Here is a 23,717-nt window from a genome sequence, read left to right on the forward strand (position 1 = left end):
CGCTGAAACTGACTGCAGGCCAACCTTGCCAAACAAAAGGCACGGGAAACAAAATATAGCATTTGTTTTTCCATATACAAGCCATGCCCTTTCTGACATTTCACCGTTGGCTGACTGTTTGGTAAACCAAGTGCTGCAAAATCCTCTCCCGCTATGCTTACTCTCATTCATAGCCACTACACTTTTGTTCTGTTGTGGACCAATCTGGACCAAGATGTCACGCAACTTATTTGTAATCGGATTAGGCCACGTTGTTGGATCTTTTATATCAATAGATGGACTAATAGAAGCTAGAATGACTGTAAAGTCTACATTTTCAGAGATCTCTACACCATCAGTAGGAGCAGCCTGTATGGGGGATGTGGAAGCTTGATCAGTGACTGAGTGACCTCCCATGACCAAAGTGTGGTCAGAGATGGTAGCTGGCATGGTAGGTAGGCACACTTCACTTGCCACAATGTGCTCATCAGAGACAGATGTTTCATTGGCAGGCAAACTGGCTGTACTGGCCACAGCATGCTGTGAGGGGGCACCGCTGCTTGAAGCCTGGACCATCACATCCTCACTCACTATAGTATTTTCTATACCTTCACTATTCTGGTTGTCAGGAGGGTTAACTTTTCTAACCCATTCATTCATTGAGCCAGACATCACTTTGTCTTGCTCTTTTCGTATTTTTGTTTTTTTCCTGTAATAAGAACCTGATTTTTTCTTTCCGGACATCTTTAGAATATCTGACATGATAAAAATAATAGATTACATACTAGATTAAGGAAATAACCATTATTATTTAAATTACCTAAATATTACTATTTTTTAGGGTGTGTGAAAGTCTCAAAATGGGGTTTAACACAGCAAACAGAGACAGTGGAACTTGGCCTTACTTACAAGAAAATATCACAGGCTACATTGGCTTTTGAAATGTTTTGACAGACTATATCCTGATGAAAAGGCAGCTGGGCCATGAAAAGTTGATGAAGACTTGGTCTCATGTAATGTATCATTGCATAATTTTTCTTAAAACAGCAATTGTTTATTACTAAACGTGGCGTGCCATCTCTTTTTTGCCAAGTGCAAAATAAGTATTATCTATCTATCTATCTATCTATCTATCTATCTATCTATCTATCTATCTATCTATCTATCTATCTATCTATCTATCTAGAAACACTTTATATCCGGTTTTCAAACAACCTTGAGAATAACTTGCACAGGTGCCCCCATGAACTAGCACAGTCGCAAAGCTGTGTACACTATCTATATATATATATATATATATATATATTTATATATATATATATATATATCAGGGACGGGGAACCTCTGGGCCTCCAGCTGTTGTTGAACTACACACCCCAGCATGCCCTGCAACAGTTTTAGCATGGCCCAATAGTAAAACTCTTGCAGGACATGCTGGGATGTGCAGTTCAACAACTGTATATATAAACAAGAGCCATGATGAACGTGGCAACACCTGTCAGTTTAAAATGTGTGTATATATATATATATATATATATATATATATATATATATATAAAACTACAAAGCAAATGCGGCACTAGGAGTCTGTAAATAAATGTATTTTGCACAAAAAGTGGGTCACATAGTCCGACGTTTCGGGGTGTACAAACCCCTTCAAGGTGTGATAACAAATATACTTGGTGCTGTGCTTACCTAATATCCCACAAAGTGTGGAATAGAGAAACCACCACCTCCAATCGTGCAGTGACGGCTTCCGCTCCCTGGACAACGCCACGGCAGCACGATTGGAGGTGGTGGTTTCTCTATTCCACACTTTGTGGGATATTAGGTAAGCACAGCACCAAGTATATTTGTTATCACACTTTGAAGAAGGGGTTTGTACACCCCAAAACATCGGACTATGAGACCCACTTTTTTTGGTAAATACAATTATTTACACAGACTCCTAGTGCCGTATTTGCTTCGTAGTTATGCATTCCTTTTATAAAGGCACATGAGCAGTTGCTAAGTAGTGGAGTGACGGACCTTCTGATAAATAAATATATATATATATATATATATATATATATATATATATATATAGTGGAGGAAGATGTGGCACTCTGTCTTTACAAATGAATACACTATCCAAGTGCAGTAATAATTACTAGATACTAGATAGTGTGATCATTTGAAAAGACTGAGAGTGCCACATCTTCCTCCACTATATACAATCGCTTGTGAAGGCACCTGGCACAGCATCAAGAATCATTTCATTTGGAGTGGTGGACACTTGCAAACTATATACATATGTATAGATATAGAGGAATCCCTGTGATATATAGTCAATAGCATCGGGTGCTTACCGCAATAACCGGTGGATACAGATAGGGAGGCAGTGTCACTCCAGAGGTCTTTTCATATAACTTTTAATAGTACATTATTAGCCACAACGCATAAGTCTTATGCGTTGTGGCTAATAATGAACTATTAAAAGTTCCATGAAAAGACCTCTGGAGTGACACTGCCTCCCTATCTGTATCTATATATATATATGTTGTTACCCAGTTTATTTTTCACTGTCTACTATTGTAAAGAGCAACGGAATCTGCTGCACTATATAAGACGCTGACGGAATCTGCTGCGCTATATAAGACACTGACGGAATCTGCTGCGCTATATAAGACACTGACGGAATCTGCTGCGCTATATAAGACACTGACGGAATCTGCTGCTATATAAGACACTGACGGAATCTGCTGCGCTATATAAGATGCTGACGGAATCTGCTGCGCTATATAAGACGCTGACGGAATCTGCTGCTATACAAGACACTGACGGAATCTGCTGCGCTATATAAGACGCTGACGGAATCTGCTGCACTATATAAGACGCTGACGGAATCTGCTGCGCTATATAGGACACTGACGGAATCTTCTGCGCTATATAAGACGCTGACGGAATCTGCTGCACTATATAAGACGCTGACGGAATCTGCTGCGCTATATAAGACACTGTAACGGAATCTGCTGCGCTATATAAGACGCTGTAACGGAATCTGCTGCACTATATAAGACGCTGACGGAATCTGCTGCGCTATATAAGACACTGACGGAATCTGCTGCGCTATATAAGACACTGACGGAATCTGCTGCGCTATGTATGACGCTGTAACGGAATCTGCTGCACTATATAAGACGCTGTAACAGAATCTGCTGCGCTATATAAGACACTGACGGAATCTGCTGCGCTATATAAGACCCTGTAACGGAATCTGCTGCGCTATATAAGACACTGACGGAATCTGCTGCGCTATATAAGACACTGTAACGGAACCTGCTGCGCTATATAAGACACTGTAACGGAATCTGCTGCGCTATATAAGACGCTGTAACGGAATCTGCTTCGCTATATAAGATGCTGTAACAGAATCTGCTGCGCTATATAAGACACTGTAACGGAATCTGCTGCACTATATAAGACACTGTAACGGAATCTGCTTCGCTATATAAGATGCTGTAATGGAATCTGCTGCGCTATATAAGACACTGACGGAATCTGCTGCGCTATATAAGATGCTGTAACGGAATCTGCTGCGCTATATAAGACGCTGTAACGGAATCTGCTGCCGCTATATAACACACTGTAACGGAATCTGCTGCTCTATATAAGACACTGTAACGGAACCTGCTGCTCTATATAACACACTGTAACGGAACCTGCTGCGCTATATAAGACACTGTAACGGAACCTGCCACACTCATTACCCGCTCCCATTCCCGACTGCAGGACTTTCTTCGGGCTGCACCCACTCTGTGGAATGCCCTCCCAAGCACAATAAGACTCTCCTCCAGTCTCCAAACCTATAAGCGTTCCCTGAAGACTCATCTCTTCAGGCAAGCTTATCAAATTCCAGAACCAGTCATAGAACCTTGCGTTCTGGTGGAATCGATGCAATAAAGAATACAGTATCTATCCTTATGTATCAATGCCTATTTCCCTATAGATTGTAAGCTTGCGAGCAGGGCCCTCCTACATTTTGACTGTCTGTAAATACTCTGTTTTGTTGTTTCACTGTCTGCTATTGTAAAGCGCAACGGAATATGCTGCGCTATATAAGAAACTGTTAATAAATAAATAAATAAATATAAGACACTGTAACGGAATCCGCTGCGCTATATAAGACACTGTAACGGAACCTGCTGCGCTATATAAGACACTGTAACGGAATCCGCTGCGCTATGCTGCGCTATATAAGACACTGTAACGGAATCTGCTGCGCTATATAAGACGCTGTAACGGAATCTGCTGCGCTATATAACACGCTGTAACGGAACCTGCTGCGCTATATAAGACACTGTAACGGAATCCGCTGCGCTATGCTGCGCTATATAAGACACTGTAACGGAATCTGCTGCGCTATATAAGACGCTATAACGGAATCTGCTGCGCTATATAAGATGCTGACAGCTGTAAATAAATAAATATATATATATATATATACATATAAAGATATATACAGCACAGCAGGGCAGCAGCAGAAGACAGAGAGATTCACTCTGTCTCCCTTCTCCCTCTTCAAACCCCCCCCCCCCCCCGCCCCACGAAGCCACCAAAAACAAAGTTTATTGCTAACATTAACTAGCTGTAAAAAAAAAAAAAAATTACATCCACCTTGAATAACTGACTGCTGGATAACTTAACAGGGCGGCAGTGGCACGGGCGGCAGCTAAACACTTTCTCCTCCTCCAGGCTACAGCCAGCGCTTGGGATGGCTGATGACGCTGCTGTAGCCAGGGAGGAGGGAGTGAGTCACAGACAGGTGACAGTCTGGGCGGAGTCTGCACACTGCTGCCCGGAAGCCGCCCGGACCGAGCAGCAGCAGCAGCAGAGAGGACGGAGTGTGGACTGTCTGTGACTGTCAGCAGGGACCCGGTGAGGCAGGCGCCGGGCAGGGGCCAGGGCAGCCGCCGGCGCTGCGCACGCTGCCCGGCCGTTAGCAGCACAGAGCCAAACAGAAACAGTACGATGATGATATGCTTGTGCTGTGCACGGGAGACACTTGGTCATTTGCGGAGGGGGGGCGGGCCGTCGGCGCCAACCAACCAATCTGCGCCCGGAGCATGAGCTCCGGTGGCTCCGCCCTCCCTACGCCTCTGGTCACCAATCCCCTTCTATACAATAACTGTAAAGACCTCTCATTCATATAATGCTATGTGTAATGCCCTATGTACCGGGACTTAAAATATCTCTTTGCAAACCAACTGATACAGTATTAAACAGGCTAGGGATGGACATTGGAAGTCCACCATCAAATGAGAAAGCCTATATCGAATGGTCAAACCACTAACATAAAAAAAAAAAAGATCGTTAGGAACCATCGAAAACCGATGTCTATCCTTAACATGGGGAAAATGGCAAGGCAAACAATTTTCCTGGCACTTCCTGCATATGCAGTAGATTAGGGATGGCGAACCTTTGACCCTCCTGCTGTTGTCGAACTACATATCCTATCATGCCCTGCTACAGTTTTTCTTTTTGGCAATGCTAATCCTGTTGCAGTGCATGCTGGGATATGTAGTTCAACAACAGCTGGAGGGCCAAAGGTTCCCCATCCCTGCAGTAGACTCTAGGACAGCGCTAGGCTCCCCTAGTGACCCTAGGGTCAGAGTCTACATACAGTGCTGATGGCTAGAGAGGGGGGAGAGCCCAGACAGAGATTGCACACAGGCTAGGGATGGACATTGGAAGCCCACCATCAAATGAGAAAGCCGCTCTCGAATGGTCAAACCACTAACATAAAAAAAAAGATCGTTATGAACCATCGAAAACCGATGTCAATCCTTAACACGGGCCTTCTCCTGTCTAGACGCTCCCCTTAGACCAGGGCTGGGCAACACCGGCCCTCCAGATGTTAGTGAACTACACATCCCAGCATGGCCACATAGCAAAACTAATGCAAAGCATCCTGGGATGTGTAGTTCACTAACATCTGGAGGGCCGGTGTTGCCCAGCCCTGCCTTAGACTGAGGTTGGATGATGAAGTGGGATACCTCATGTGTCGTCCTTAGATGGTCTGTTCCCGGACCACAGATATCTCTTGAATGCTTTATTTGTCTGAGGGAATCGGAATGATATAAACTCAGCTATTTCTATAATAATAAACAAAGGAGACCTACCTGCAGCTTACCTACATGGCCTGCTACAAATAACGGCATCTGTTCGCAATGGTGCAGGGTTTGTGGTGCACATGGACCCCCTAGGTACAGTCAGGCCCGCATACAGCACACCCTACAACCATACTATATACTGCTCTGTCGGACCATCGCTGGTTTCAGAAATCACTGTGGCAGCCGTGGCCATTATATTGATGATTTGCGCATGTGTTACATGTTAGAGCTGTCCCCGAGTGCCATGTTCCCGGAAACCTGTTTGATCGAAACCAATGCAAGTTGGCTTGATTTGGTCCAAATTAAGTTCACTGCCATTAAGACCCCCATCCCGAAGGGGTGGGATCGGAGGCGGAGCTAAACAACTGAGCCTTGAGTGGGGGTATGGCCACCCCTCCACAGTGCAATGCTGATTCTGACAGCATAATATACAGTATACAGTGTCAGTGTGGTGTGTAGATTAAATTCAAGAACACCTAGCACAGCAGCCCGTGTACCTCCAATGACTGGTTCAATCAGCCAGTGATAGACAGTGTGAGGAGAAAAGATTAGTGGAGGATGGAGTAGGGGCGCTTAAGTCAAACGTGTCAATTTGGAGAAAATCTGTCCCAATGGAAATTAGTTAAAATTAAAAAAAGCATGGATAAAATACCATATATACAGAGTCCGGATACTTTTAAAGATCAAGTTCACTAAGGGCGGGATGTACTAACGGGAAAATGCGGTAAAACCCCTGTTTTACCACATTTTTCTATGTATTAAAACCCCGCCGCCACGTCACCGCATTTTAGGGTATTGCCACCTTTGGGTGGCGATACCCTATAGAAGCCTATGGGCTTCTTTTCGCCGCCCGACGCCTCCGCCGAAAAACCCGCCGACCCCCCTCTCCCCCTCCCTCTGGCTTACCTGGTCCAGGTCCTCCTGGACCTGGAAGGTAACACCTTCCTCCCCCTATTGACGCAGCCGGACGTCCTTCCGGCTGCAGGGGGGAGGAGGAGGTGCCGGGGACAGCCTGCTTAGCTTTCCCCCGCTTGAGGGATGCAGGAGGGGGCAGGGAGGTGACGGAGACCCCCGCACACCACATTCCAGGTATCGCTGGGGGCCTCCGTCACCGCATCGCGATGCCAGCAGCATATGTTAGTACATATGCGCTGGCATCGCGGCGGACAGCCGGCGAAGGGCGGCAATGTATATTAATACATCCCGTCCTATGTATCATACGGGGTGGGATAAACACAGTTCATACCTCCACTCCCCTAGTCCAGATCACTCTCTCCGCCCCTTGTGTGTAGTGGTAATTGAGTTTCCAGCACAAGCCGCCTGTCTTAGCTGCAGCCGTGATAGCTGCTCGCTGTCTGACTGGAAGCCGGTACCACGGCACACATGGGGTGGAGAGAGTGATCTGGACTACGGGAGTGGAGGTACGAACTGTGTTTTTCCCACCCCGTATGATACGTAGTGAACTTGATCTTTAAAAGTATCCAGACTGTGTATATGTTTTTTTTTTATCCATACATTGGTGCTTTTTATTTTTTATTTTAAAGAAATTGGATTCATTAAAATAACAAAAATATTTTAAACTCATTTATATTGGGATAGGTTTTCTCTAAATTGACACGTTTGACTTAAGCACGCCTGATCTATCCTCCACTAATCTCCTCACACAGCATAATATACAGTATCCCTCTGTATAGAAAACAGGGGCCAGATTCTCTAAGCTTCAAAAGTGATAAAATGGAGAGTGATAAACCACCAACCAATCAGCTCCTGCCTGACATTTTGCAAACACAGTCTGTGACAGGCAGGTGGGAGCCGATTGGCTGGTGGCAGTGGCGTAAGTTCGCCCCAGTTGCCCGGAGGCAAGATAAATATTGGTGCCCCCCCATATAGCTCAATCAGTAAGGTGTCTGTCTCCAGTAAGACAAGTCATGGGTTCTAATACAGGAATACAGGTTTTGACACTTGCAAAAATGATGTTATGAGGGGGAGTCAGCCACAGAAGTAAAATGGATGGCTTTCAATGAACTGATTCAAACTGGCAGGAGAGGAGAGGTGCCCCCTTGGGAGCAGGAGCCCGGCGGCAGATGACTCCATTGCCTCCCAGAGTTACGCCTCTGGCTGGTGGTTTATCACTGTCCATTTTATCATTTTTTGAAGCTTACTGCATCTGGTCCCAGTTCCGTTATGTGGGAATAGTCGGCAATTGGAAAATCCAGCACAATTCTCTGATATCATTTATTTTGAAACACGAGTGAACATCAAATAACTGATAATTATGCTCTATGTCGAGCGCAGGAAGTGCGCTACAGGCGTTTGTATGCGACTGCTGAAATGACCAGTTGCTATATTAATGATCCACGTACTGTATTACACAATGCATATATTGCAGCCCAGATGTCTAGGCTGCAGCTGAAAGTCCTAATAGTCCTATAGACCAGGGGTTTACCAAACCCAGTCCTGAAGGAACTCCAACAGTCCAGGTTTTAAGATATCCATGCTTGGCTACAGGTGACTATTAGTACCTCAGTCATTTTCTTTTAACCATCTGTGCTTAGCCATGGATATACTTAAAAAACCTAGATTGTTGGGGTGCCTTGAGAGCCACATTTGGGAACCTCTGGTATAGACAATAGTGCATTGCAATTTATGTGGTTTTAAGTCAATTATACGAAACCTTTAGCAGTAGAGGTAAAAAGGTTGAGCCTCCAATATCCTAAAATCTGATATCAAAAATATTTGGAAGGTGCCTAAGACGGACACATTTGCCTTCTGATAGGGTCACATTAAGGTCGACATGGTTGACACAAGTTTTCATGGTTCATGCGTCACAGACCGATATTCGGTGACATCACCGGGATTCCCGCTGAACATGCAGTCACTGGCGATATCGTCAGATCTGACTGCATGTCCTGACAATAGGTGTTACCGTTAGCGATGGTGATCTAGTGGGTACACACTGAACGATATGCAAAATATTATTAAAAATATCACTATTATGCAAATAGTTATCGCAAATCGTATAGTGTGTAGCATCACACCTATTGGTAGGAGAATAGGAGATTGTGATTACATTAGGAACCCAAACCTTAGCATCAGTCAAAATGCATGAGAGGCAGCGGTGCCGACAGTAGATGGGTGTGTGTGTGGGGGGAGGCACGACTCCCAGCACCTCCCTCACTTCTGTGCCGAACCTCTTCCCCTGATCTCAGCATCTGTTGAGCTGTGATTTGTGGAGCTCAGCACATGATGATTGGAGGAGCTTGTCACAGGCTTTTCTGACCCCTGGAACACTGTGGATCGCAAAACATGGCCAGTCGAGAATGCACCTTGCCTCCTCTTTAGCTTTTTTTTTTAGATCTCTCTCTCTCTCTAGCTATATCTATCTATGTAGCTTCTTTAATAGGTTTCTTTTCTATTTTCTGTGTCCAGCAGCTGTAGTCTCCCCCCCCCCCCCCCCACCCCTATCAATCCATCTGTGCCCTCCTCTCTTTCCAAAATCCGTCTGCTTTCCCATTTTTCATGCCCCGCTTCTCCTCTCTGTCCGGCATCTTGCTGCCACCGTGCTCTCTGCCCAGAATCAGGTTGGTTTCCCATTTCTCTGCCCAGAATCTCGCTTCTTAATCCTTTGGGCGGGATGTTCTAACATCTACAGCACTGTTTTTCCCCCTTCGCCGGACACCGCATTCTAACATATGCGATCATTAATGCAAGGGACAGCTCTTGCGCTAAGAGTTGTCCCTTGCGATGCGGCGCTGGACTTATGGGTCTGAGACACTGGAGTCCATCTGCACATGTGCAGAGTGCGGCGCCGGCTGCAGGGCATGCTGGGAGGGATCCATAGGCTTCTGCAGGGAATCGCCAGCTTTTGCTAGCGATTCCCTCCACAGCGCTGCCACTGCGGAGGGGGACAGAGCATACAGAAATGCGGTAAAAACCCAGATAACAGGGTCTTTACCGCATTTCTGCTTTAGAGAATCTCCCCCTTTATCTGCACGGCATTTGGAAGTCCCACTCTCTCTGCCCAGTACCTTACCATCTCCCTACTATCTTTTCCCTCGTTCCCCTCAGAATTCACTGTTCTGGTTACCTTTCCCCTTTCTTATTACTCTTCTGCTTTCCTCACACACCTTAGAGCAATGCCATGGTGAATAAGGGCCACCACTGTGGGGTGTAATATAAATCAGCGACAATATTTGCAGTGTAATGTAAATAAGATTGTGCTACTGTATGGTGTAATGAAATTGGTGGTACTATTGCCCCTTCTTTATGAGATCACACCCTTTATAGCACCGAGCCCAAATGCAGCACATTTGAAAAATAAACAGTAATGACTACACCTGGGTACCATCTGAGTGATCTAGAAAACTTTTCACTATCAAGGACCGGATTGGCCAGAGCTACATTACACCCTGATAGCATGGTACCTCAACCACAAGGTCCCCCCCCCCCCCGCAGAACATATTGAATAGGACACACCTTTCAACAACTGCCTTACAATTTAAAAAAAAAAGAGAAGACTGGGTTTAATGTTTGGACACATTGTAGACAATTATCGACAATCCACACGGCTCAGTATAAGCTACTGGATATTTTACAATCAATAGCAATATATATATATGCATTACACACTTAAGGCATATTTAACCCATCGTCACTGAAAGACGAAAACACTGTACCCGACCTGGAATAAAAAAGGACCAATATGGATTCTCAAAAATATTGGAAGGATAAAACCCAGTAAAAAAAAAAAAAATAGATCCTGCTTTTTTGGAGTATGACACCGCCTGTGGGGGGATTTGTTTTACACACATTGTGTATCACAATATAATTAAAGTCCCATTTAAAAAAGCAGCGTACTAATATCTTTCTCGCATCATAGATTGGATTGATAGGTGCTGTGATAATCTTCGGCTTCCATGAGAAGAGGCCTGGTCTCTTCAGCCGGTGGCCGTCTTCTCCTCCGACACACCAAGCGCGCCAGCAAGGCTATCACTGCCGTAAGTAAGCCTCCTACTACCGCGGCTCCCAGAAGCCACTGCCAAATCTGTCGTGCCTGCTCCAGATACGGCGTCAGGAAGTCTTGGATGGAACCTGAGTGGTTAAAAGAGAAAACCGTCAAAATGTTTACAGTATAAGATTCTACATTTAGACATTTTAGTAGAGTGTACAACGTTTACTCTAAAAATATACTGTAAGTCCATTGCTCAGTTACAGTTTAAACTTCTATGTCACTATCCGACTTTATTTTGCATCCGGACCATCGGCTCAGAGGGAAAGCTATGCATAGTACCCATTTTTCTATAATGTAGGTGTAGTACCTACTAATAACCTGATGGGGCTGCTAGTCCTATTCTCTTCTGTAGAAAAAGAGTTGCTATAAAAATGTGAGGCTCGATTGAAAAGTAATGCCTCCTTGTACGTACGACGGGTGTGGCAGAACCTCCTTGAACTGCAGGTGCTGACGAGGTGAAAGCTGCCCTTTGGACCTGGTGTCGACAACCACCAACTTTTTTGTTTCTGATTGGTTTGCCCGACTTGTCAAGTGTCGGACAGGGTCAAAATCCCGACATTTAGAATGTACAGGTGAAACCGTGTACATGACTTTCAGTCGATAGGTGCGAGGACGACATGGGTTTTTTCACTGTTTTTTGAACCGACATGCGCCGGCATGCGGTATTCATGCCCTACCATCCACTAGGGAGTGGTGGGAGAATAAAATTGTGTGGCGAGCGTAGCGAGGGGCTGCGGTTCACTTGCAACTGTGTCCATGTCGACGGTGTCGACATTCGGGTAAAAAAAAAAAAACTGAAAAAACCCATGTCGACCTCACACCTGTCGACTGAAAGTCATGTAGACTGTTTCACCTGTACATTCTATATATGTCAGGATTTTGACCCTGTCGGGATTTTAAATGTCGGAATTTTAAATGTCGGGATTTTGACCCATTCAGGATTTCATACCGAATCCCTCTCAGCCATCAATGGAAAAAAACAATGGCCATCATTTGCCATTGACGTTTGGCAAATATCATAATCTAACCCTGTTCCTAGGAATTGCTGTCTGGCTGCCAGAGATCCCAGTAACTATACAAATTGCCCAGTAAAGCTGTGTACACACGGGGGCGTTAGGGGCTGATATCGCTGGGAATATGGTCGCACGTGACCATATTACCAGTGATGGGAGTGTGCCCCAACGATAAATCGCCGGGTGCACGCTCCCGTTTTCAGCCCCATTCTAATCGCTGCTGCGACCAGCTGATTACCTCTGCGGCACCGCCAGCAGAGGTTCCCTTTCATCAGCGACCATCTCTGGTCGCTGATGAAAAGGAGAAACTGAGCAATATATTACTCAGCCATATATTGCTAGCAATATATCTCCCCCGTGTGTACGGGGCTTTAGAGGATATAGATATATAGATATAGATATTACATATTACAACAAGGGGTGTAAAATAGGGCAGTTTCTCCAAGATCAGCTAATACAGCTTGGCAAATCATTTTGGTGTGTCCAATGGTAAATGTATTACTCCGTAAATATCACCATCACTGGAAAAATATATATATTTTTCCTTTTTTTCCAGCGATGGAAGACTCAGAGGCGTAGGGAGGGCGGAGCCACCGGAGCTCATGCTCCGGGCGCAGATTGGTTGGTTGGCGCCGACGGCCCGCCCCCCCTCCGCAAATGACCAAGTGTCTCCCGTGCACAGCACAAGCATATCATCATCGTACTGTTTCTGTTTGGCTCTGTGCTGCTAACGGCCGGGCAGCGTGCGCAGCGCCGGCGGCTGCCCTGGCCCCTGCCCGGCGCCTGCCTCACCGGGTCCCTGCTGACAGTCACAGACAGTCCACACTCCGTCCTCTCTGCTGCTGCTGCTGCTCGGTCCGGGCGGCTTCCGGGCAGCAGTGTGCAGACTCCGCCCAGACTGTCACCTGTCTGTGACTCACTCCCTCCTCCCTGGCTACAGCAGCGTCATCAGCCATCCCAAGCGCTGGCTGTAGCCTGGAGGAGGAGAAAGTGTTTAGCTGCCGCCCGTGCCACTGCCGCCCTGTTAAGTTATCCAGCAGTCAGTTATTCAAGGTGGATGTAATTTTTTTTTTTTTTACAGCTAGTTAATGTTAGCAATAAACTTTGTTTTTGGTGGCTTCGTGGGGCGGGGGGGGGGGGGGGGTTTGAAGAGGGAGAAGGGAGACAGAGTGAATATCTCTGTCTTCTGCTGCTGCCCTGCTGTGCTGTATATATCTTTATATGTATATATATATATATATATTTATTTATTTACAGCTGTCAGCATCTTATATAGCGCAGCAGATTCCGTTACAGCGTCTTATATAGCGCAGCAGATTCCGTTACAGTGTCTTAAATAGCGCAGCATAGCGCAGCAGATTCCGTTACAGTGTCTTATATAGCGCAGCAGGTTCCGTTACAGCGTGTTATATAGCGCAGCAGATTCCGTTACAGCGTCTTATATAGCGCAGCAGATTCCGTTACAGTGTCTTATATAGCGCAGCATAGCGCAGCGGATTCCGTTACAGTGTCTTATATAGCGCAGCAGGTTCCGTTACAGTGTCTTATATAGCGCAGCGGATTCCGTTACAGTGTCTTATATTTATTTATTTATTTATTAACAGTTTCTTATATAGCGCAGCATATTCCGTTGCGCTTTACAATAGCAGACAGTGAAACAACAAAACAGGGTATTTACAGACAGTCAAAATGTAGGAGGGCCCTGCTCGCAAGCTTACAATCTATAGGGAAATAGGCATTGATACATAAGGATAGATACTGTATTCTTTATTGCATCGATTCCACCAGAACGCAAGGTTCTATGACTGGTTCTGGAATTTGATAAGCTTGCCTGAAGAGATGAGTCTTCAGGGAACGCTTATAGGTTTGGAGACTGGAGGAGAGTCTTATTGTGCTTGGGAGGGCATTCCACAGAGTGGGTGCAGCCCGAAGAAAGTCCTGCAGTCGGGAATGGGAGCGGGTAATGAGTGTGGCAGGTTCCGTTACAGTGTCTTATATAGCGCAGCAGGTTCCGTTACAGTGTGTTATATAGAGCAGCAGGTTCCGTTACAGTGTCTTATATAGAGCAGCAGATTCCGTTACAGTGTGTTATATAGCGGCAGCAGATTCCGTTACAGCGTCTTATATAGCGCAGCAGATTCCGTTACAGCATCTTATTTAGCGCAGCAGATTCCGTCAGTGTCTTATATAGCGCAGCAGATTCCATTACAGCATCTTATATAGCGAAGCAGATTCCGTTACAGTGTCTTATATAGTGCAGCAGATTCCGTTACAGTGTCTTATATAGCGCAGCAGATTCTGTTACAGCATCTTATATAGCGAAGCAGATTCCGTTACAGCGTCTTATATAGCGCAGCAGATTCCGTTACAGTGTCTTATATAGCGCAGCAGGTTCCGTTACAGTGTCTTATATAGCGCAGCAGATTCCGTCAGTGTCTTATATAGCGCAGCAGATTCCGTTACAGGGTCTTATATAGCGCAGCAGATTCCGTCAGTGTCTTATATAGCGCAGCAGATTCTGTTACAGCGTCTTATATAGTGCAGCAGATTCCGTTACAGCGTCATACATAGCGCAGCAGATTCCGTCAGTGTCTTATATAGCGCAGCAGATTCCGTCAGTGTCTTATATAGCGCAGCAGATTCCGTCAGCGTCTTATATAGTGCAGCAGATTCCGTTACAGCGTCTTATATAGCGCAGCAGATTCCGTTACAGTGTCTTATATAGCGCAGCAGATTCCGTCAGCGTCTTATATAGTGCAGCAGATTCCGTCAGCGTCTTATATAGCGCAGCAGATTCCGTCAGTGTCTTATATAGCGCAGCAGATTCCGTCAGCGTCTTATATAGTGCAGCAGATTCCGTCAGCGTCTTATATAGCGCAGCAGATTCCGTCAGTGTCTTGTATAGCAGCAGATTCCGTCAGCGTCTTATATAGCGCAGCAGATTCCGTCAGCATCTTATATAGCGCAGCAGATTCCGTCAGTGTCTTATATAGCAGCAGATTCCGTCAGTGTCTTATATAGCGCAGCAGATTCCGTCAGTGTCTTATATAGCGCAGCAGATTCCGTCAGTGTCTTATATAGCGCAGCAGATTCCGTCAGCGTCTTATATAGTGCAGCAGATTCCGTTGCTCTTTACAATAGTAGACAGTGAAAAATAAACTGGGTAACAACATATATATATATAGATACAGATAGGGAGGCAGTGTCACTCCAGAGGTCTTTTCATGGAACTTTTAATAGTTCATTATTAGCCACAACGCATAAGACTTATGCGTTGTGGCTAATAATGTACTATTAAAAGTTATATGAAAAGACCTCTGGAGTGACACTGCCTCCCTATCTGTATCCACCGGTTATTGCGGTAAGCACCCGATGCTATTGACTATATATCACAGGGATTCCTCTATATCTATACATATGTATATAGTTTGCAAGTGTCCACCACTCCAAATGAAATGATTCTTGATGCTGTGCCAGGTGCCTTCACAAGCGATTGTATATAGTGGAGGAAGATGTGGCACTCTCAGTCTTTTCAAATGATCACACTATCTAGTATCTAGTAATTATTACTGCACTTGGATAGTGTATTCATTTGTAAAGACAGAGTGCCACATCTTCCTCCACTATATATATATATATATATATATATATATATATATATATATATATATATATATATATTTATTTATCAGAAGGTCCGTCACTCCACTACTTAGCAACTGCTCATGTGCCTTTATAAAAGGAATGCATAACTACGAAGCAAATACGGCACTAGGAGTCTGTGTAAATAATTGTATTTACCAAAAAAAGTGGGTCTCATAGTCCGATGTTTTGGGGTGTACAAACCCCTTCTTCAAAGTGTGATAACAAATATACTTGGTGCTGTGCTTACCTAATATCCCACAAAGTGTGGAATAGAGAAACCACCACCTCCAATCGTGCTGCCGTGGCGTTGTCCAGGGAGCGGAAGCCGTCACTGCACGATTGGAGGTGGTGGTTTCTCTATTCCACACTTTGTGGGATATTAGGTAAGCACAGCACCAAGTATATTTGTTATCATTCCTTGAAGGGGTTTGTACACCCCGAAATGTCGGACTATGTGACCCACTTTTTGTGCAAAATACATTTATTTACAGACTTCTAGTGCCGCATTTGCTTTGTAGTTTTATATATATATATATATATATATATATATATATATATATATATACACACATTTTAAACTGACAGGTGTTGCCACGTTCATCATGGCTCTTGTTTATATATACAGTTGTTGAACTGCACATCCCAGCATGTCCTGCAAGAGTTTTACTATTGGGCCATGCTAAAACTGTTGCAGGGCATGCTGGGGTGTGTAGTTCAACAACAGCTGGAGGCCCAGAGGTTCCCCGTCCCTGATATATATATATATATATAATATATATATATATATATATATATATATATATATATATATATATATATATATATATATAGATAGTGTACACAGCTTTGCGACTGTGCTAGTTCATGGGGGCACCTGTGCAAGTTATTCTCAAGGTTGTTTGAAAACCGGATATAAAGTGTTTCTACATAGATAGATAGATAGATAGATAGATAGATAGATAGATAGATAGATAGATAGATAGATAGATAGATAGATAGATAGATAATACTTATTTTGCACTTGGCAAAAAAGAGATGGCACGCCACGTTTAGTAATAAACAATTGCTGTTTTAAGAAAAATTATGCAATGATACATTACATGAGACCAAGTCTTCATCAACTTTTCATGGCCCAGCTGCCTTTTCATCAGGATATAGTCTGTCAAAACATTTCAAAAGCCAATGTAGCCTGTGATATTTTCTTGTAAGTAAGGCCAAGTTCCACTGTCTCTGTTTGCTGTGTTAAACCCCATTTTGAGACTTTCACACACCCTAAAAAATAGTAATATTTAGGTAATTTAAATAATAATGGTTATTTCCTTAATCTAGTATGTAATCTATTATTTTTATCATGTCAGATATTCTAAAGATGTCCGGAAAGAAAAAATCAGGTTCTTATTACAGGAAAAAAACAAAAATACGAAAAGAGCAAGACAAAGTGATGTCTGGCTCAATGAATGAATGGGTTAGAAAAGTTAACCCTCCTGACAACCAGAATAGTGAAGGTATAGAAAATACTATAGTGAGTGAGGATGTGATGGTCCAGGCTTCAAGCAGCGGTGCCCCCTCACAGCATGCTGTGGCCAGTACAGCCAGTTTGCCTGCCAATGAAACATCTGTCTCTGATGAGCACATTGTGGCAAGTGAAGTGTGCCTACCTACCATGCCAGCTACCATCTCTGACCACACTTTGGTCATGGGAGGTCACTCAGTCACTGATCAAGCTTCCACATCCCCCATACAGGCTGCTCCTACTGATGGTGTAGAGATCTCTGAAAATGTAGACTTTACAGTCATTCTAGCTTCTATTAGTCCATCTATTGATATAAAAGATCCAACAACATGGCCTAATCCGATTACAAATAAGTTGCGTGACATCTTGGTCCAGATTGGTCCACAACAGAACAAAAGTGTAGTGGCTATGAATGAGAGTAAGCATAGCGGGAGAGGATTTTGCAGCACTTGGTTTACCAAACAGTCAGCCAACGGTGAAATGTCAGAAAGGGCATGGCTTGTATATGGAAAAACAAATGCTATATTTTGTTTCCCGTGCCTTTTGTTTGGCAAGGTTGGCCTGCAGTCAGTTTCAGCGATGGCCAATTCCATGACAGGATACAAAGACTGGAGCCATGTTTCCAGGGGCATAAAGGAACATGAATGTTCCCCAACACACAAAATAAATATATGTAAATGGAGGGAGTTGGAGTACCGGATTACAAAAGCATCTGGAATTGATTGTGATTTGCAGAAATCTATTGCAAGCGAAGCACAAAAATGGAGAGAGTTTCTGAGAGTCATCCTTGATGCCATCATGTATTTGGCAGAGAATAATTTAGCTTTGCGTGGCCACAGAAAAGATGGTAACTTTCTTAGTTATGTGAAGCGGATATCCAAGCATGTGCCAATTGTAAAATTTCACTTAGAGAAACATCAGAAGAACCAAGTCAGTTATTTGTCTCCTGAGATACAAAATGAGTTCATCAACTTACTTGGAAGTGAAGTGAGGAACACAAATCTGAAGAAAATAAAAACCGCAAAATACTATGCAGTGCTATTTGACAGTACGCCGGACATATCCCACACTGACCAACTGTCTCAAATAATTCGTTATGTTCACTGTACTGAAGATGGCACCTGTGAAATTATCGAAAGCTTTATAGATTTCATAGCCACCACTGCGAAGACTGGGGAAGACCTTGCAGGAGAAATTTTTAAAAAAATTGAAAAAGATGGGCTGGACATCATGAATTGTCGTGGTCAGGGATACGACAATGGCAGCAACATGGCAGGAGCCTACAGGGGTGTGCAAGCAAGAATCAGAAATATAAATAACCTAGCTACCTTTGTTCCTTGCTCAGCTCACACATTAAACCTGGTTGGAACACATGCAGCAGCTGTTTCACCTATGATGTCAGATTTTTTTTGTACAGTGCAGAGGCTATTTGTGTTTTTTTCTTCCTCACCTCCTAGATGGAGTCTGCTTAAAGAGCATGTATCCATCACTGTTAAGGCTCAGAGCAATACAAGATGGTCTAGTCGTGCCCAAGCTGTACATGCACTTTGTAAGGAGTTTACGGGCATCATTGCTGCTTGTGAGGAAATCAGAAACAGCAATTCATTTTCTCCAGAAGCAACATCAGAGGCAAGAGGTCTTTCCAAACAAATTAAATCCATTAAATTTATTGTTCTGATGGTGGTGTGGAACAAAATATTGAATACTATAGATAGGATAAATAAGGTGGTTCAAAGACAGGATATTTCGGTGGATGAGTGCTCATCACACTTGCATGGACTGACCGCTTCAATACAGGCAATGCGTGATGAAACCAGCATTGATGGATGGCTGGTTGAAGCAGAGAAGATATGTGACCAAACTGGTCTACCAGCCACATTTTCTAAGAAAAGACTCCACAAAAGAAAAAAACACTTTGATGAATCCTCATCAGAACAGGATGATCCAGAGCCTACTGAAAGGGAGTCTCTAAGAAGGTCAATTCTCCAAATCATGGATGCCATTTTAAGCCAGTTGGATTGGAGATTTTCAGGTATGCAGTCTGTGTCCAAGACATTTGCTTTTTTACATGGAGCCACAATTGCTTCACTGACAAAAGAAGAGCTAAAACAGAAGGCACAACAGTTTTGTGAAAAGTATACAGAGGACGTTGAATCTGAAGAGCTGCTAAGTGAACTAGAAGCGTTCCAGAGCTATGGAAAGGTTGTGTTTCCAAATCTCCACTCTCTAACTCCACTCCAGCTCCTTCAAAATATATATCAACACAAACTCCAGGATTCTTTCAGCAATATCACTACTGCCATTCGTATATTTCTCACCTTACCTGTTACAGTAGCTACATGTGAGCGTTCTTTTAGCAAGTTAAAAATTATAAAGAACTATCTCCGAACAACCACTGCACAAGACCGCTTATCCAACTTAAGCATCCTCTCAATTGAACATGAGACTGCTGAAACAATAAACTTTGACTCAATAATCGATACATTTGCGGCTGCCAAAGCAAGAAAGATTAAGTTGACATAAATATGTATATCCATGTGTTGACCACTGTTTTAAGGGACTGGAGACTCTGAGTTTAGTTATTTAAAAAGTAATTTCTTTTGAAAAAAATATTTAAAAGATTAAGTGCGTTTAATGTTAAGGGGCCTACACAGGTAGAGATTTGCTGAGCTATCTGAGCGATGCTAGATCACTCAGCACACAGCAATGAGTCAGTGCTGTATGCTGGGCAATCTGTCTGGACAGAACACTGTCCGTAACCGATTAATATCGAGCATGCTGGATATTAATCGCTGGGCGATAGCGATGCATGGGACCGCACATCGCTATGGCACCTACACACACACAGCGATTTTACAGGCATTTTCTAAGTGATATAGTCAGCTCGCTAAAATGCCCCAACTGTTGTTATTGTATTTCTTGTTACTGCACCTCACTGTTATATTCTATTTCTGCATAATAAAAAAAGAATGGACCCTTTCACCCATTTAGATTTTTTAAAGTTTTTTCTTTTCAAATGTAACATGACAACACATGTTAGCCACGCCCCCAATTCATTACCCGGGGGGGGCGCGAAATATGCCCTTGCTCCGGGCACCATGGCACCTAGCTACACCGCTGGGAAGACTATTTTGGTTAATTAAGTAATACAGCCAAAGGGGAGGGGGATCTTCAATCATAGATTCCGACAGTCTGAATGTCCCGACAGCCGGTGTCCCGGGCGGTTTTCGTCTGATCAGACGATAACGGAATCCAATGTTCCGAGTGTCGGAAAGTCCATGGATCGGTGAAAATGGCCGCCGATTGTTGAAAAACACCTGTGACTGATAATCGGCAGCCGTTGCAGACAAAACCGATCATTGTAACAAAAAAAAAACTAAAGTTGGGATCTGACAGTCTCAATGCAGTTGTTACCGACAACATCGAATAGGCGACTGATGCGATTTCCCCGATCAGGAAATATCGGCACAAATTGAATACCCCCCCAAAGTGGTAATGGGGGAAATTTACTAAGATGGGAGTTATACTTCACGTGAGATGTTGCTATGAGCAACCAATCAGATCCCATCTATTATCTTCTATACCGTGCTAAACATATAGATTCTAATTGGTTGCCCAGAGCAACATCCCCTGTGAAAAATAGAAATCCCATCTTAGCAAATTTCAAGTGTACAAAAGAGAAAGTGAAGAGCGAAACCGTACCAACCAAACTGTCATTTTTATATCACAGCCCCTAACATGGCAGGAGCGGATTGTCTGCTACTTTATCGCTCTCCAATTCAATCCATCACATCAGATACAAAGATATATGGTGCAATTTAGAAAATTAAGCCCCCCCCCCCCCCCTCTCCCCACCTTATAAAACCCCAGCTACCACATGCCTATCTCATGTTCCTAGGTGGTATACGCAACACCATGAGATTACCGCAACTTCACTATTTAACAAAACACATACAAGAGGCTCCAGGTTCTGGCTATACATTGTACATTGTATAGATCAGTATCCCTGTATTAATTACTGATGCAGCCTCTAAGTCTTGATGTATCGATCGCAGCCTGAATTCTAACACAGCGCCTCGTTTGTTGGGAAAACACAGCGGACTCGTCTCCTATTGACCATCCTATCTTGGAAGATTTGTGGCCCAAGACAATTGGCTGATCCTCCAATCCCTGTAGGGACGCTGCAATTCCCTGCCATGTTTAAAGAGTCTCGTTTATCTTGCGAGCGTATCAGTAACAGCTGATCTATACGTTGCATTGATCGTATTCTGGGACAAGTGTGTTTATAGAATCCATAAGCGCTTAACAGATCTGACATTTAAATACATGCAATAGTGTAAAAGAAACCAAAAGATCCCTGAAAATTATATTGTACGGTAGCTTAAAATGTAACAATTTCTCCAGAGACCTCTGCAGTGATAACGCCATATGATATACAGTATGGATGCTAGGGATGGCCATCGACTATTGATGTTCCCAAAACATCGATGGTCGGGACCTAGTGTTCGATGTTTTCGGCATCGATAGGCGAGGGTCGAATAGTTTGATGCCATCGATGGATGGCATCCGATGGCGATTTTTTTCTTCCCCCCTGCTGGCCAGCTGCCCGGCTATACTACCCTCTCCGAGTCCAAGTCGGAGCAGGAGCCGGGTGCGTGCGCGGCGAACGCATACGCAGAAGACACATTATCCAGCGTGTCAGGTATAGTACTATCACGCATGCGCGCACCTCCCAGCGGCCGCCCCATTCTTCCTCTGCGCATGCGCAAGTAGACGATGGTGGGAACCATCGATGGCTGCCGATAGAATGGTTTATAGCCATAGATGGTTCCAGGATAAACTGCCATCGATGGGAAACATCGATGGAAGATGCGTCAATGTTCAGTGTACTGCAGGGAGAGAGGACCTTTGGCCCTCCGGCTGTTGAACTACACATCCCAGCATGCCCTGCAAAAGTTTTGCTATTTGGCCATGGTAAAACTGTTGCAGGGCATGCTGGGATGCATAGTTCAACAGCAGGAGGGCTAAAGGTTCCCCATCCCTGGTATACTGCCTCACTCCTCCCCAACCCACACATCAATGCCTACTTTCCAGTAGCTGGCGTCTTAGAAGTTGAACAGTCGCTGCCGTTGCCTGCATTCAGAACAACAAGGATGAATGTTAGAGACACCCTTAACTCTGATTCAGACGAGTCCCCTGGATCCTGGCACCCTAGGCAGCGGCCTAATGTTAAGGTCAGCCCCGGATAGGACAAACATTAGAGGGCGTGTGTAATGCTGGGTACACACCAAAACGATTTTGGCACAATCCCATCAATCTGGATCCAATTCAGACTGATTGGATGCAGATTTGGTCAAAATCGTTCGGTTGGATCTGAATTGGATCCGAATCCGATCCTACCTGCTGCAGGTAGCAGTAGCGCACGCAGGGGGGGTTTCTGAGTACCCAGAAACCCCCCCAGGAGTCTAAGGGCCCTTAGCTGAAAGCTGAGGGTCTCCTCTTTCCAGGGGCATAAGAATTGTAAATTCGGCCCTTGGGAACCGGAGATATCTGACTTCAAAGCAGTGGTCCCCATCCAAGCCGTGATCGCCCTCCCTTGCGGGCTCGCTGCGCTCGCCATGCAGCTGGCACGCTAATTTATTCTCCCTCTATGGGTGCGATTTTATCGCGTGCTATTTTGCACACCCCCACTATCCACGTCACCCGAAGTGTGGCGGACCTTTTCATACTGCCAATATCCACGTCGGCGTGGAGTTAATTCTATAAAGTCTGGCGAGGGGACGCAGATACTTCACATGTATTCCACGTCCCCATGCGGGGCTCGGTGGCTCGCTTCGGTCGCCACACTTTATAAAATCAACTCCAGGCCAACGTGGATAGTGGGGGTATGAAAAGGTCCGGAGGACGGGTAACAGTGTGCGCTCGCCACGCTTCGGGGTGACGTGGATAGTGGGGGTGTGTAAAATAGCACGCAATAAAATCACATGGGTGCTTTTAAAATGAAGTACCATCTCATCGCATCGCATCGCATGGCTGCTTATACAATGAAAAATCGCATCGCACCGCACTGCAAATGGCATGCGATGCGCAGGCAGGGGTGCACTAAAAATTAACTAAGGAAAATATTCCTACGGTGCCGTACGTATGCAAATTGGGTGCCCTGCAAATACACAAGTACCTTAACCTCAATAACATTAATTTCCAATCTATTCTGAATACCTGACAGCTCACAATGTTGTTTTTAGGCCAATAGGTTGCACCGAGGTAGTTGGATGACTATGCTAAATGACACAAGTATGCGGCACAAACAAGTGGCCCATCTCGGAATGGCACTGCAGTGGCAAACAGGATGGCAGTTTTAGAAACCTAGGCCCCATAGAGCACATAATGCCAAAAAAAAAAAA

The 23,717-nt window shown here is 44.4% G+C and overlaps 1 protein-coding gene across 1 annotated transcript in view; it reads right to left on the reverse strand.

The window, feature by feature from the left end:
- Positions 1-10,654: 10,654 nt before the first annotated feature.
- Positions 10,655-23,717, reverse strand: part of LOC146056231 (tyrosinase-like) — a 44,245-nt gene continuing 31,182 nt past the window's right edge. The window contains exon 3 of the mRNA XM_083168364.1: positions 10,655-11,222. Coding sequence (XP_083024490.1) covers positions 11,005-11,222 — 218 coding nt within the window. The 3' untranslated portion in view covers positions 10,655-11,004. The remainder of the gene's footprint in view (positions 11,223-23,717) is intronic.

Source organism: Crinia signifera, unplaced genomic scaffold (assembly GCF_055691185.1).
Source record: "Crinia signifera unplaced genomic scaffold, ASM5569118v1 HAP2_SCAFFOLD_76, whole genome shotgun sequence".
Classification (NCBI taxonomy): domain Eukaryota; kingdom Metazoa; phylum Chordata; class Amphibia; order Anura; family Myobatrachidae; genus Crinia; species Crinia signifera.